We start from the raw sequence: 12,415 nt of genomic DNA on the forward strand, positions 1-12,415 counted from the left end.
CCTTCTGTGGGTGGGGTGGGGTGGGGGGGTCCCTGGGGCCGAGAAGGAAGCTGCTCTTCCTTGGCTTTCCCACAAAGATCCCTGGGTCTCGCTGGGTGCGCCACCCTCCCCCACCCCCATTCCCATCCAACCCCTCCACTGCGTCTGCAGCCCCACCTGTGAGTGTCCTTCGTTGTGAGACGCAATGCGAGTGAGACTAGGAGGGGAGTTGGGAGAAAGTGCAAAAGGAAGCGCTCTGATATTAGCAAGAAGAGATGATGGCTCTGTCATTTTCCTTTCTTAAAATTATAGAAGTTATACATGTTTATGGGGGCAAAGTCAACAGTTGTAAAAGCTTTCCAACCCTGTCTGGTGTGGCTCAGTTGGTTGGAGCCTTTGTTGGTAACTGAAAAGTCACGGGTTCGATTCCCAGTCAGGGCACCTGCCTGGGTTGCAGATCTGGTCCCTGGTGGTCCGGGCACATAGGGGAGGCAATCAATAGATGCTTCTGTCTCACATTGATGTTCCTCTCTCTCTCAAAACAATGAAGGAAAAAGAAGAAGAAGAAAAAGCATTTTGCCTTTCCCCAATTCTAATACCCTAACACCAACAATACTTGGAGAAGCCTTCTGGAAAAGTTCTATTATACAAAACTCTGTCCCTGACTCCTCTATCTCTGTCTCTATATAATTCACACACACACACACACACACACACACACAGAATTTGATGGCACCAGGTGATGGAAAAAGAAAATGGTGGCCCAAAGACGGCAAGTGGGGGCTGGACTTGGCGGCTGACCTGAAGAGGCTGTGGATACGGATATGCCAGGCTCCTGAAGGGAAGAAGTGAGGACTGCCAGGATGTAAGTGGAGGGCAGAGGTGTCTTCAAACAATAAAATATTTGCGTGACAATTTTGTTTGCAATTTCAGAGGTGAAAAATGTAACAGCTACTTGGCCTCGGTTTCCTTAACTGGAAAATGGGATCATAATGTACATTTCACAGGTTTGTCGTGAGGGCTAAATGGAGGCTCCATGTTTAAAAGTGTTCAGTATTGTATCTAGCGCCACGTGCAAAGCTTCATCAGTGTTATTATTATTAATGATGCTATTGTTATAGCGGTTGCTGGGCTTGCTGTCGTTAAGAGTGCCCAGCACAGTGCCTGGCACAAAATGAACCCTTTGTCCATCTGCCGCCAGCATACGGAAAGAACCACGTGATAGTGCTTTTTTTTTATTTCAGAAAAATCTTTTTTTTTTTTTGTCACTGTTTTTGCTCCTCCCCCCCCCCCCCCCTTTTCTTGGCTGCTTCTAACTGCTTACTTTGTGTGGTATGACCTTGATGAAAACTTTCTGGTACCTGGGGGACAGAAATTTTTGGAGGTGTGTAGAGATGGTTTAAGTAGCAAAGATTCCTGCCCTTTTTCTTTTTTACTTCTTCTCTCTGGTCTGGTCCCAAGCTGTTGGGAGTGATTAGGTGGGAACATTGGCGTCCTTGCTGCCTTTTACGCATACTACCTGAGGAGATCAATTAGAATTGCTTATTTAAGAAAAATACCTAAAAATCATTAGGGCCCTGCCTATTCCCTGTGTGCATTTGAACAGCATTGGCTCAGCAGCTCCACTAGGGACATCCTGGCCTAGTGAGCCTGTCCTCCTGGGACATCCGGTATGTTTCTACTTGTGTGTAGACTGGCTGGCAGGAAACTTAGCTTTTAACATTCTGTATCCTAAATGCTTTTAGTTATCAGTAAAACCGAGTCTGCCTATGCACTCTTCTACTCTTGATTTATAAATAGGGTCAGCTGCCTAACAATTAAACATACTGTATTTTGCTCTTGCACATTCCTTAAGGGGACATTTAGATTGCAAATGGCTTTTCCTCTGTGACACTATCTGGAAACCATCTTCCTAACTACCCCCACCCCCCCCCACTCCCTGCCCCAAGTGAGTGTAATTTTGAAGGATTGGCAGAGACTTTTGGTCTGTAAAACCCAAGACACAATTTCCAACATGCACAGTATCAGATTTCTAGCCGATCTGCACAAGGACAGGCCCAGGACCAGCTTATACCTGTCAGAGAAGGTCTGTCTGCAGAGCGTGCTTTATATCGTACATGGCCACACGTGCTCATGGCAGCGTGAAACACCCGTGACAAAGACAGTAAGACACCAGAGGAAAGAAAGATCAGTGAGGTTCAAGAAGGAGATGAAGATCTAGTATTCGGCATAATTAGCATTTGATAAGGTTGAAGGATGGAGCAGGCCTTGCATACTCCAAGGCCCATGAGAGATCAGCTTATCAACTCAGAGGGGACATTTTGAATAACGGCCTTCAGTTAACCTGTCAGAATTTCCATTCTGGGCAGAACTAGGACTTGAATAATAATACCAAGTATTACCTAACACTTCACATATTGAATTTCATTTATTTCGCCATATAATGCAATACAGTGAGTGGATTAAATATCATCGCTCTTTTACACACAGAGAAAATGAAGTGCAGAGAATGAAGAGGCACCCACTCAGGCTAGTCTCTGCCCCCTGACCTCATTCTGCATTCCTGTCTCCAGCGTTGTTTCACCTGACCCCAGGGTTGAGAGCGGGAGCTCTGACATTAGAGCTCTCAAGACACCCAGTTCTAACCCAGACCTTGGGGCTCACTGGACGCGATCCTGGGCCGCTCTCTTAAGCTCCCGGCCTGTTTTCTCCTGGTCAATGCCAGGGGTCGATCTGGATGAACTCTACAGCAGAGGCCAGGTGCTCGTCGACAGGAGGCTGTAGCCGATTTGAAGGGCCAGGAACTGAAACCGTAGGGTGTGCACAAGGGAACTGCCTCAGATGGCAGAGAAAAGGCAGCGCCCGGAAGTGTGATACTGCATTTACAGGCCGGAAGGCCATATGACTCTATAGTTTGTAAGCAGTGAGTGTGCAAGAACACAGGCGGCAATTTGGTTAGTTTCCGCGTTCGATCGCCCCAAGTCTGTCCCTTTGGCGTAGCCTGCGGCGGAGAGCTAGGCAGAGCAATTCGGTCCGGCCAGCGGGTGGCTCCCCAGAGCGCAGTCTCCGAACCCCCGGGGGGCCGCCTCGCCACCCAAAGGCTCCTTGAGGGGTCACTGTGGGCGCTTAGGGACGGTCGAAGGCGTGTCGCCCGCGTCCACGCTCTTTCTCTCGGAGCCCAAGTCGGCCGCCCGCCCTCGCCTGTGCGCCCCGCCCGCCCGCACCTTCATTCCCTAGCTCCGCTGTCCCCGCCTCGCCCTCCCCCAAATATTCACAGATCTGCAGGCGGGGGCGCGCATGGTGCGAATTCCTAGAAGCCTGAAGGGGCTGCCCAGGATTTCGAGTTAGGATCCCCTAAGGACACTTGAGGTTCGCGCTCACACACCCCCAGCCGGGTCACAGCGGGGCTTGGGGGGCGTGCGCAGGGAGAACGCTCACTCACCAACCTGGTCCACCCCGGAGCCCTGTTCCATCCCAGCTTGGCCAGTCCCGGCCGACCTGGAGGAGACTTGGGGCGCAGGGCTGGACGCTCGGTGGGGAGGTGGCAGGGACAGGTAACTGCAGGCCCGGAGAGAAGGGGGCTGGGCCGGGGCGGAGTCGCAAAGGGCTGCACCTCCCGGGCACCCGCCTGACCTCCGCCGGCTTATCCCGTAACGGGGACGGTGAGTCAGATCTTGGGCTCCGCGGGTCGGGCATGGAGGGGGGGCATGTCAGGAAATGACATCAGAGGCCTGTGCTCGGGGAGGGGTGGTCCGCGGCGGGCCGGGGTTTGGGGGGCAAGGGCGAGGGTGGGCGCAGGAGGACCTCCGCGGAGCCTCAGGCCCAGGGGCAGGACCGGGTCCCCTTCCTGGGGGAGTTTCCTGCCCAGTCGCTCTCCCCGCCTCTCCCCGCCCCCTCTCCGGGCCGCTCCTTGTATGGTCTCTGCGCCTCGCTCTCCCCGCCCCCTCCCTCCTCCCACTGCCCCCTCGTCCCACCCCCGCCGGCTAAAGGCTGCGCGGGACCCGGACGCAGAGTCCGTGGACCCGGCGCCCAGGCGGCCACCAGAGACGCGGCGCGCACGCTCCAGCCCGCGGTGAGGCGCGGGGAGCCGCCAACGGGGAGGGGACGCAGGGACGCCGAGGGGAGCTGGGCCTGCCAGGGGGTCCAACGCCCGGCTCGGCGCCGCGTAATCCGGCCACCCACCCCCAGCAGCCCGGCCTGGCCATGGCGGCCCCCCGCCCGTCTCCCGCGATCTCCGTCTCGGTCTCGGCTCCGGCTTTTTACGCCCCGCAGAAGAAGTTTGGCCCAGTGGTGGCCCCAAAGCCCAAAGTGAATCCTTTTCGGCCCGGGGACAGCGAGCCTCACCCGGCCGCCGGGGCCCAGCGCGCACAGATGGGCCGGGTGGGCGAGATCCCCCCGCCGCCCCCGGAAGGTATGCGGCGGGGCCGGGGGCTGGACTGCGGCGGGCGCCGGGCCGGGGGGCAGTGGCTTCGGGGTTGGGGGTGGGGGTGTCTGGAAAGGTTGCAGCGGAGGGGGCTGGGCGCAGGCACCCTGTCCCGAGCAGATGTTCTTACCTCATCGCGGAGCTCCTGGCTGGGAGCCAGGGCTCCTGGGACCGGTCCAAGTCCCCCGCCTGGGGGTGGGAGGTGGGAATGTGGGGCACGAATCTTCCCTCCGGGTCCGTTTTCCGAAGTGTAACGGGAGCTGCACCGCTCCTGCGCCAAGCCCCCGGCGGTCCCTGACCCGGTGCTTCCAGGGTGACCTGCGCCCCCGTTTCCGTCCCTCACGCCCCGGGACCCCTGAGAGAGTTTTTGGGTGAGAGGTTAGAGTTGTAGAAAGAGGAGAACTTAGGGAAGAGTGTTGAGGGGCTCTTGCTGACCTCCCTTTTTCTCCTTCCTACCCCAGACCTTCCCTTACCGCCCCCACCCCTCCTTGGGGATGCCGAGGATGCGGAGGGCACCCTGGGAGGTGCCTTCCCACCTCCCCCTCCCCCGATCGAGGAACTTTTCCCCCCTGCACCTCTAGAGGAAGAGATCTTCCCTTCCCCACCACCTCCCCTGGAGGAGGAGGGAGGGCCTGAGGCCCACGGCCCGCAGGCACCACAGGTATGGAGGCCTGGGGGGGGGGGGGGGGTTGCTGTGCAGAAACACCCTGAAGCGAAGGAGAGGGGGCTCCTTTCCTCTGACCACCCCTGTGCCTCTGCCCTGATGGCGTGGATGGGAGTGAAGGACTGGGATGGATGCTCTGACCCTTGACCTTCCAGCCCAGGGAGAAGGTGAGCAGTATCGATCTGGAGATAGACTCTTTGTCCTCGCTGCTGGATGATATGACAAGGAATGACCCCTTCAAAGCCCGGGTGAGGACCAGGAGAGGAGGAAAAGGAATGGGGACAGAATTGGGGGGGCAGCGCCCTCCCCTAACCACACTTTTCTACCTCTCCGTCTCCCCTTGCAGGTATCATCTGGATATGTACCCCCACCAGTCACCACCCCATTCATTCCCAAACCCAGTACTAAGCCTGCAGCTGGGGGCACGGCACCCCTGCCTCCTTGGAAAGCCCCTTCTAGCTCCCAGCCTGTGCCCCAGGCCCAAGCTCAGCCTCCGCCTCCGAGCCACGTGCAGCCCCAGCCCCAGCCCCAGGCAAAGCCTCAGGTCCAGCCGCACGCCCAGCCCCAGCCCCAGCCTGTGCCTTTGGCTAGCAGTCAGCCTCGAGGTGCCCCAGCACCACCTCCAGCCCCTAAGTTTTCTCCAGTGACTCCCAAGTTTACTCCTGTGGCTTCCAAGTTCAGCTCTGGAGCCCCAGGTGGACCCGGGTCACAACCCAATCAAAAGTTGGGCCCCCCCCAAGCTCCCTCTTCCACCAGCACAGGCTCCCCTCAGCCCCCCAGCTTCACCTATGCTCAGCAGAGAGAGAAGCCCCGTGTGCAGGAGAAGCAGCACCCAGTGCCCCCACCGGCTCAAAACCAAAACCAGGTGAGGGAGGGTGGGAGGGCCAGGCTGAGACCTGGGGGCCGAGGGAAGGGGTATAAGCCAGGAGCCAGACAATGAGGGCGAAGATGAGTGAGTGGAGTTGGTGGGGTAGGCATTGCCCGCCTCTCGGGTTGGATTGGCGGCACACGGTAAGGAAAGGCTCTTCTGGAGGGGGCCTGGCAGGGGCTGGGGTTGGGTGGGGCCTGGCCAGGAGTGGGGAGGAGCACAGACTGGGAATGAGGTAGAGGGCTGGTGGACTCTCCCTTTCACCTGTCCCAGGTGATGAGCTCATCACCAGTCCAGCCGTGGTTGTCCCTCTTCTTGAATTCTTGAGCTAATCTCGGTTTCTCTGAGCACTCAGTCTGCCCAAGGGCGCATCTGCCGATAAGGGTAGCAGCACCGGCTGAGTGCCAGGCACTATGCTCTGTCCTCAGGGCGGAAGAGATCTCTCAAAGAGGTTAAGCCTGAGGGAGTCAGCTGGACCTGGGATAGAATTCCCGGCTCCCCAACTCACACGGTCCTAGGCAAGCGAGGTGAACGTGGGGCCTCACTTCCCCATCTTTGAAATAACACTACCCACCCCGCCCCATGCAATGGTTGTGAAGATTAAGGTGAGCTAACACATACGAAGGGCTGGCATCTTTAGCTAGCCAGTGAGTGCCCCAAATGGAAGAGCTCTCATTCCTGCCTTCTAGTTCAGGGATGAGAGCTTCTGAGTGGCAGGGGGCCTGCTGGTCGTCTAGTCCGAGCAGCTGCCCAGTAAACCGATAGCAGGAATGTCGGGGTCTGCGTGTGCTGTCCCAGTAGGAAGAGAGGTCTGGTACCCAGGAGCCGCGCAGAACCCTGTGCTGTGGGGGCTCCGAGCAGGGAGTCAGCATTGGGCTGGCACAGAGGCGGATCAAGGTCGGTTGAGGCCCTGGGCGCAGAAGAAAATATTGGGCCCCTTAAAAAAAAAGAGAGACAAGGGAAATAAAAATACATGTTAACCCTATTTTATGCAGTGTAGTCATGAAACCAAACTTGGTGTCATTAGAGAAAAGTGTAAAGTTGGGGCTTGGCGGGGGCCCTTCAGAAGTCGGGGCCCAGGGCGCGCGCCCGGTGCGCCCGCCGTGAAATCCGCCTCTGGGCTGGCACATTAGGAAAGACGTCTTGGCTCTGGTGTGCCTTTGACGGATGGTCGGACTTCAGAATCCAGAGGGGAAAGTGAAGGGCGCTGGGCTGGGAATTGCATGGGCAGAACTCAAGGGCACAAATGAGCCAGAGCGTTTGGAGACTAGAGAGGAGAAGGTTCCTCGGGGAAGTTACAGAGCTATGGACTGAGCCAGTCAGTCCTGCCAGGCCCTTCCTAGTTTTTGAGTAGGTGTGTGGCTGGGTCAGAGGTCTGGTGACCGCCTTGCCTTTGGAGGCTTTTGGGAATGTTCCCAACAGAGGTGTGGGCTAGAGGTAGGAGGTCAGTGACTTGTTGGGATTCACGCCTAGGGCCGGGTACGAAGGAAATGCCGCCAGGACCTGGAAACTGATAAGCAGTTGGAACGGGAGGGGGAGGGCACAAAAATGCCTGGGTGTGTTGTGGAATGAATGTGGGTATTTTGACAAAATAGAGAAGTCAGAAGGGGAAATGCTTTGGACCGGAAGCGGGGGTGGTGGTCCAGCTGTCAGCGTGTTGAGCAACAGGTTCCAGGAGGACTCTCCTTCAGCTGGGACTGTCATTCAGTTAGAAATGGAGGCTGGGTTTTGGGAGAAGCTGGGGACTCAAGGTTGTCATGGGGGGTGGGGCAGGGGTGGCAGTGGTACTGACTCAGCGCAGGGTGCTTACGCAGATGGAGCTGAGGGCCTGGGAGGAACCTTGAGGGGTGCCCCTGTTGGTCACGTGGGAGGGAAACAGTGGCAGAAGGAGGAGGAGCATAAGTCAGGGTGGGGTCTTGGGGACGGAATTTGATTGCCAGCAACTCTTCAATGGGGGTTTGAGGACTGCAATAAGGCCACAGATGTGACAATTTGAAAGTCACTGTTGGCAGTACAATGGTCCATCTGTGGGGACCATGAACGGGGTTGAGGACTGTGTGGGCAGTTAGAATGGAGGTTCGTGTAGCCTGCTCTCTGAGGTTGGCAGAGAGATGGCCGTGTGTGTGCGTGCGTGTGTGTGTGTGTGTGTGTGTGTGTGTGTGAACCAGGAGGAAGAAGCTGATGAAGAAGAGGTTCGAGCTCTCTGAGAGCAGGGGCTGCTGCTGGGATAGAGTCTGGAGGAGACGTGGTGACACCCCCCCCCGCCCCCGCACTGACCGTGGCTTTCCCAGGGAGCAAGGACAGTGTCACCACAGTGTTTCCTGTGGAGAGGAGGGACGCGGGGGGAGCCTGAGCTGGCCGGCTTCCATCCTCCCAGCCATGTAGGAGGTGAGGTCATCGGTGAGCAAGAGGGAGCGAGGGGCTCGAGGAGGTGGAAAAGGTTCAGAGCAGCTGCCGTGGCAAAGGCCACTGGGAACCCGCAGGAGCCAAAAGCCAGACAGCCGAGTGGGGGCTGGGGGCCACCGGCGGCCCTGTGGTGCACCCTGCGCTCACTCTGCAGCCTCAGTGATCTCTCTACCTGCCTTTTGAGGCTGGAGGCAGAAACAGGAAGCGGGTGGAATGGCCAGGGCTGAGGTTGGGCCAGAGGAGCCATGGTGGCCACGCGTGGCAAGAGTGGCTGGGAGAGCCTTGTACAAATAGATGGCCAAGGGGCCAGGCTTGGGGGGAGGCCCACTGGGAGGGCTGGGAGGCAGGAAAAGAAAGCCTTTCTGAGTAGGTTCCTTAGTGGGTACACATGGTGAAGGGGGTGGAGGTTTGGTTGGAGGTCAAGCCCAAGGTCTTGGAGGTAAAGAGATTTCATGACTCAGGTCCAGGGTGTCCCGTGGTGGAAGGTGCCCAAGATGGAGGGACGTTTGGAGCCATTGGGGTTGAGGAGCTAGAGGACTGGGTGGCATGGCATTGAAGCTGGGACATTGATGCCGGCAGGCAGAGAGGGAAAGCCCACCGCTGAGTGAGCTAAGAGCTGGGGCTTCTCTGGGTCTGCTTTTCCGGGCAGATGCAGCCCTGTCTGGGTACAGACAGGCTGAGGGTGCTGGGGCCCGGGCGGAGGGGGAGGTAGCTGGCACACTGAGGCTCCAGGCATTGCGGGAGTGAAGGCCAGGGCAGGCTGAACGTTCAGTGGCCTCAGTCCTGGGGGGGCTTCTCCAGTAACAGAAGACCAGCCAGTGTTCCCGGGGGTGGGGGTGGGGTGTCTCATGGCCGTACAGGTCAGACAGCCCTTGTGGCGTCTCCTGGTGCTTCCCACCAGGAGGAGCACCCTAACCTCACCCCTCTCAGGATCCCCTAAATAGGTGTGGGCTGACCTAGGATGGGCTGTTCTCTGAGGCCTCCAGGGGAGAACGTGAGGTCAGGTAGAACAGGAACTCTCTCTGAGGAGGGTCGTGGCCCTCCGTGTGGGGGGCTGGGGGCTGGGCCGCTGCAGACAGCCCTCGGGGTTTAACCTGTGTTGTATCCTCACGCTGACAGGGCTGCTCAGTGGCAGGCAGGACGGGTAGGTGTGTGTGCGCCTGGGTGTGAGGCCCTCTCCCCTGGGGGGCCGCGTCTGAGCATGCTCTGTGGAGTTGGTGCTTCCGTGACCTGAGCTGCTGTGTGCGTGGCCTGAGCTGTTGTGTGTGTGGCCTTCGTCCGCTCAGTCCTTCTGGCCTGTCTGTGGCTGCCGGGGCCGGGGTGGGGGGTGTTGGACGAAGCTGGTGGAAGGGTCATCCCCTTCCCTTCTTTGTGTGGTGCTGGGTCTGGGACAGGGAGTGAGGAGCTTTCAGGGTGAACCCTGAGCATCTGGGAGATGGGAGGGGAGTTAGTCCTCCTTAGAAGGAAGTGGATAAGCTGGCTGGGGAGTGTTCTTGGAGGGGGTGATCCTTGAGAGGTATCAAGAGAGTGTTGGGCTTTCAGGTGCGCTCCCCGGGAGCCCCAGGACCTCTGACTCTGAAGGAGGTGGAGGAACTAGAGCAGCTGACCCAGCAGTTCATGCAGGACATGGAGCATCCTCAGAGGCAGAACGTGGCTGCCAGCGGTGAGCCCCCTGCCCCTTGACAGGACACCTGTCTCCCGCTCCGTGGCTGCTGGCTGGAGCTGTTTGAGCCGGGGGATCCTTGGCAAGCTTCCTCCTATTTATTCTCTCTCGTCTGGCCTCCCCAGAGTCCTGCGGCCGGTGTCACCAGCCCCTGGCCCGCGCGCAGCCTGCGGTTCGTGCCCTGGGACAGCTGTTCCACATCACCTGCTTCACCTGCCACCAGTGTGAGCAGCAGCTGCAGGGACAGCAGTTTTACAGCTTGGAGGGGGCGCCGCATTGTGAGCGCTGCTACACCGTGAGTCCGGGCTGGGGCTGAGGACCGCCCCCCGAGGCCAGCCAGGGGCCTGGGGCAGATGGGGGGGCCTCCCTGCCTCCGCAGCTGGCTGCCGGGTGCCAGGTCCCTGCCAACATCCTCCCGCGGCCCTCTCAGGACACCCTGGAGAAGTGCAACACCTGTGGGCAGCCCATCACGGACCGCATGCTGAGGGCCACCGGCAAAGCCTACCACCCGCACTGCTTCACCTGCGTGGTCTGCGCCTGCCCCCTGGAGGGCACCTCCTTCATCGTGGACCAGGCCAACCGGCCCCACTGCGTCCCCGACTACCACAAGTGAGGACCCGCTGGCCACTCTGGGCTCGTCACTGGGGCCAGCGCGGTTTGTCTGGGAGCCGGGCTGCCCCCTGACCCCGACCCAGCTCCACAGCCCTGGTCTCGCTTTCCGGCCCCACGTCCTGCCTGTAGGTGGCAGAGGCCAGTTCGCCTGGACTGAATTGTCCACGCGCCTTAGGCCTGGGTAGCAAGTCGTGCTCCCGGCCGGCCCGCTGGCCCCTTGGCTCACGGAGGCTTCTTTCGGTTGTGGTCTTGGGTTCAGCAACGCGTGCTGGAGAGACTTCGTCTCACACACGGGCGAGGTTCTAAAAGTTCCTTTGGAGACCAGTTGTTTGGAGCTCTGGTTTCCCCCTGCAAAGCGTTTGCAAGGTCGCTGCTTTCTCTGGCCAGCAGCAAAATCCCGTAAGGTAGCGAAAGGGCAGTACAGGGGACCCTGCAGAACCTGGCTCCCACCTCTGTGTTTGGGGTGGCCAGGACCTCACATTCCTCTGTACCCCCAGCAGTCAGGCAGACCCACCTGCGTAGTGGGGAGTGAGCCTGGGCCAGGGATCCAGGAATGGAACCAGAGGGGCACCTCTGGGTGTGCTTTCTGTGGGATGGATGTGACAGGGGTGAGGACCTGGTGGTCGCGGTTCGGGGCTGAGGGGCCTTTGGGAAGGGGAGGGGAGAGGCGGAAATTCCCCTTGGTAAGGGCAGGTATGGAGCCTGGCCTGAGGCCTTCCTCTTGGGCTTCCTGCACCTCACGGTGCGGGGCGAGACTGGCAGAGAAGTCCGCCTGTTGCCCTGCCACCGCCGTCTCCTGTCCGAGCGCAGGGGCCAGCCCCAGTGCCCCGGCCCCCACCCTGACTCCGCCTTCTGGCTGCCCTCCAGGCAGTACGCGCCAAGGTGCTCCGTCTGCGCGGAGCCCATCATGCCTGAGCCAGGCCGCGAGGAGACAGTGCGCGTCGTCGCTCTGGACAAGAACTTCCACATGAAGTGCTACAAGTGTGAGGTGCGTGTCCCTGCGGCCCGCGCGGGCTGGGTGGCGTGGGGACATGGCTCGCGGGATGGGGGGGTGGGCCGTGCCAGCTGCAGCTTTGAGGGTGGTCCGTGGCAGGGCCAGGCCTGCCTGGCCCAGATGCTCTGGTCACTGCAGGAAGGGGATGTGGGGTTTCTGGGGGGTCGCTGCGTTGCAGATCGACCAGGATAGGAGACTGCGCAATGGCGGGTGCCGTGCTGTGTCGCAGGGGGTTGGGGTCCCAGGGAGGGTCAGAGGAAAGAAGTGAATGCAGTTGGGACAGTGGGAGGGGTTCCTTTATTGGGAGGGAGGGGCACAGCTCTCCCCACCGCCCATCCTGGGCCTGGAGGCCGAGGGGACAGAAGTGGGGGTGAGCTGGGGTGGGTGTCGCTGGGTGCAGGGCCCAGTGAGGACACCGGCTGTGAGCCACGAAGCACCTGGTCTTCCGAGCGGAAGGGCGGGGGTGCGCGGCGGCCTTGCCCACCATGGCGCTCGTCCTCCCAGGACTGTGGGAAGCCGCTGTCCATCGAGGCAGACGACAACGGCTGCTTCCCGCTGGAAGGCCACGCGCTCTGCCGCCAGTGCCACACGGCCAGAGCCCAGACCTGAGTGAGGACGGGCCCTTCTCCACCGCGAGTCCCTTCCCCGTCAGCGGACCACCCACACTGAGACCACCGCCCCCCCACTGGCCCTGCCCACTCAGTTATGTTTGATGTCCAGCCCCTCCCTGCGTTCCCAACCCCTCCCAGTGTCCAAGGAGACCAGGCTGCAGAGCCCCCGTCCAGGGTCTCCAGGTCTCCCCCATC

At 59.7% G+C, this 12,415-nt stretch overlaps 1 protein-coding gene and 1 long non-coding RNA gene across 5 annotated transcripts; one reads left to right on the top strand and one right to left on the bottom strand.

Annotated features, from left to right (window-relative positions):
* Positions 1–2,388: 2,388 nt before the first annotated feature.
* LOC150002279 (uncharacterized) lies at positions 2,389–3,678 on the bottom strand. 2 transcript variants are annotated; one of them, XR_016513152.1, is made up of 2 exons: positions 3,426–3,678; positions 2,389–2,783 (listed from the first exon to the last, which is right to left on the bottom strand). It is a non-coding gene; the product is annotated as an uncharacterized LOC150002279 (long non-coding RNA). The 2 variants fall into 2 exon arrangements; XR_016513153.1 differs by having other exon boundaries at positions 3,422–3,678.
* Positions 3,617–12,362, top strand: ZYX (zyxin). Of its 3 annotated transcripts, none has more exons than XM_090287612.1 (10): positions 3,617–3,641; positions 4,171–4,390; positions 4,864–5,063; positions 5,222–5,314; positions 5,413–5,931; positions 9,883–10,003; positions 10,129–10,298; positions 10,434–10,612; positions 11,483–11,603; positions 12,114–12,362. In XM_090287612.1, exons 2-10 carry the CDS (start codon positions 4,183–4,185, stop codon positions 12,216–12,218), a joined length of 1,716 nt encoding a protein of 571 aa, XP_090143738.1. In that variant the 5' UTR covers positions 3,617–3,641; positions 4,171–4,182; the 3' UTR covers positions 12,219–12,362. The 3 variants fall into 3 exon arrangements, with proteins under 3 accessions (XP_090143738.1, XP_090143737.1, XP_090143736.1); XM_090287611.1 differs by lacking the exon at positions 3,617–3,641 and adding an exon at positions 3,956–4,051 and having other exon boundaries at positions 4,168–4,390; XM_090287610.1 differs by lacking the exon at positions 3,617–3,641 and adding an exon at positions 3,956–4,051.
* Positions 12,363–12,415: the final 53 nt, after the last annotated feature.

Source organism: Furipterus horrens, unplaced genomic scaffold, assembly GCF_987537825.1.
Source record: "Furipterus horrens unplaced genomic scaffold, mFurHor1.1.pri manual_scaffold_9, whole genome shotgun sequence".
In the NCBI taxonomy this organism is placed as follows: Eukaryota; Metazoa; Chordata; class Mammalia; order Chiroptera; family Furipteridae; genus Furipterus; species Furipterus horrens.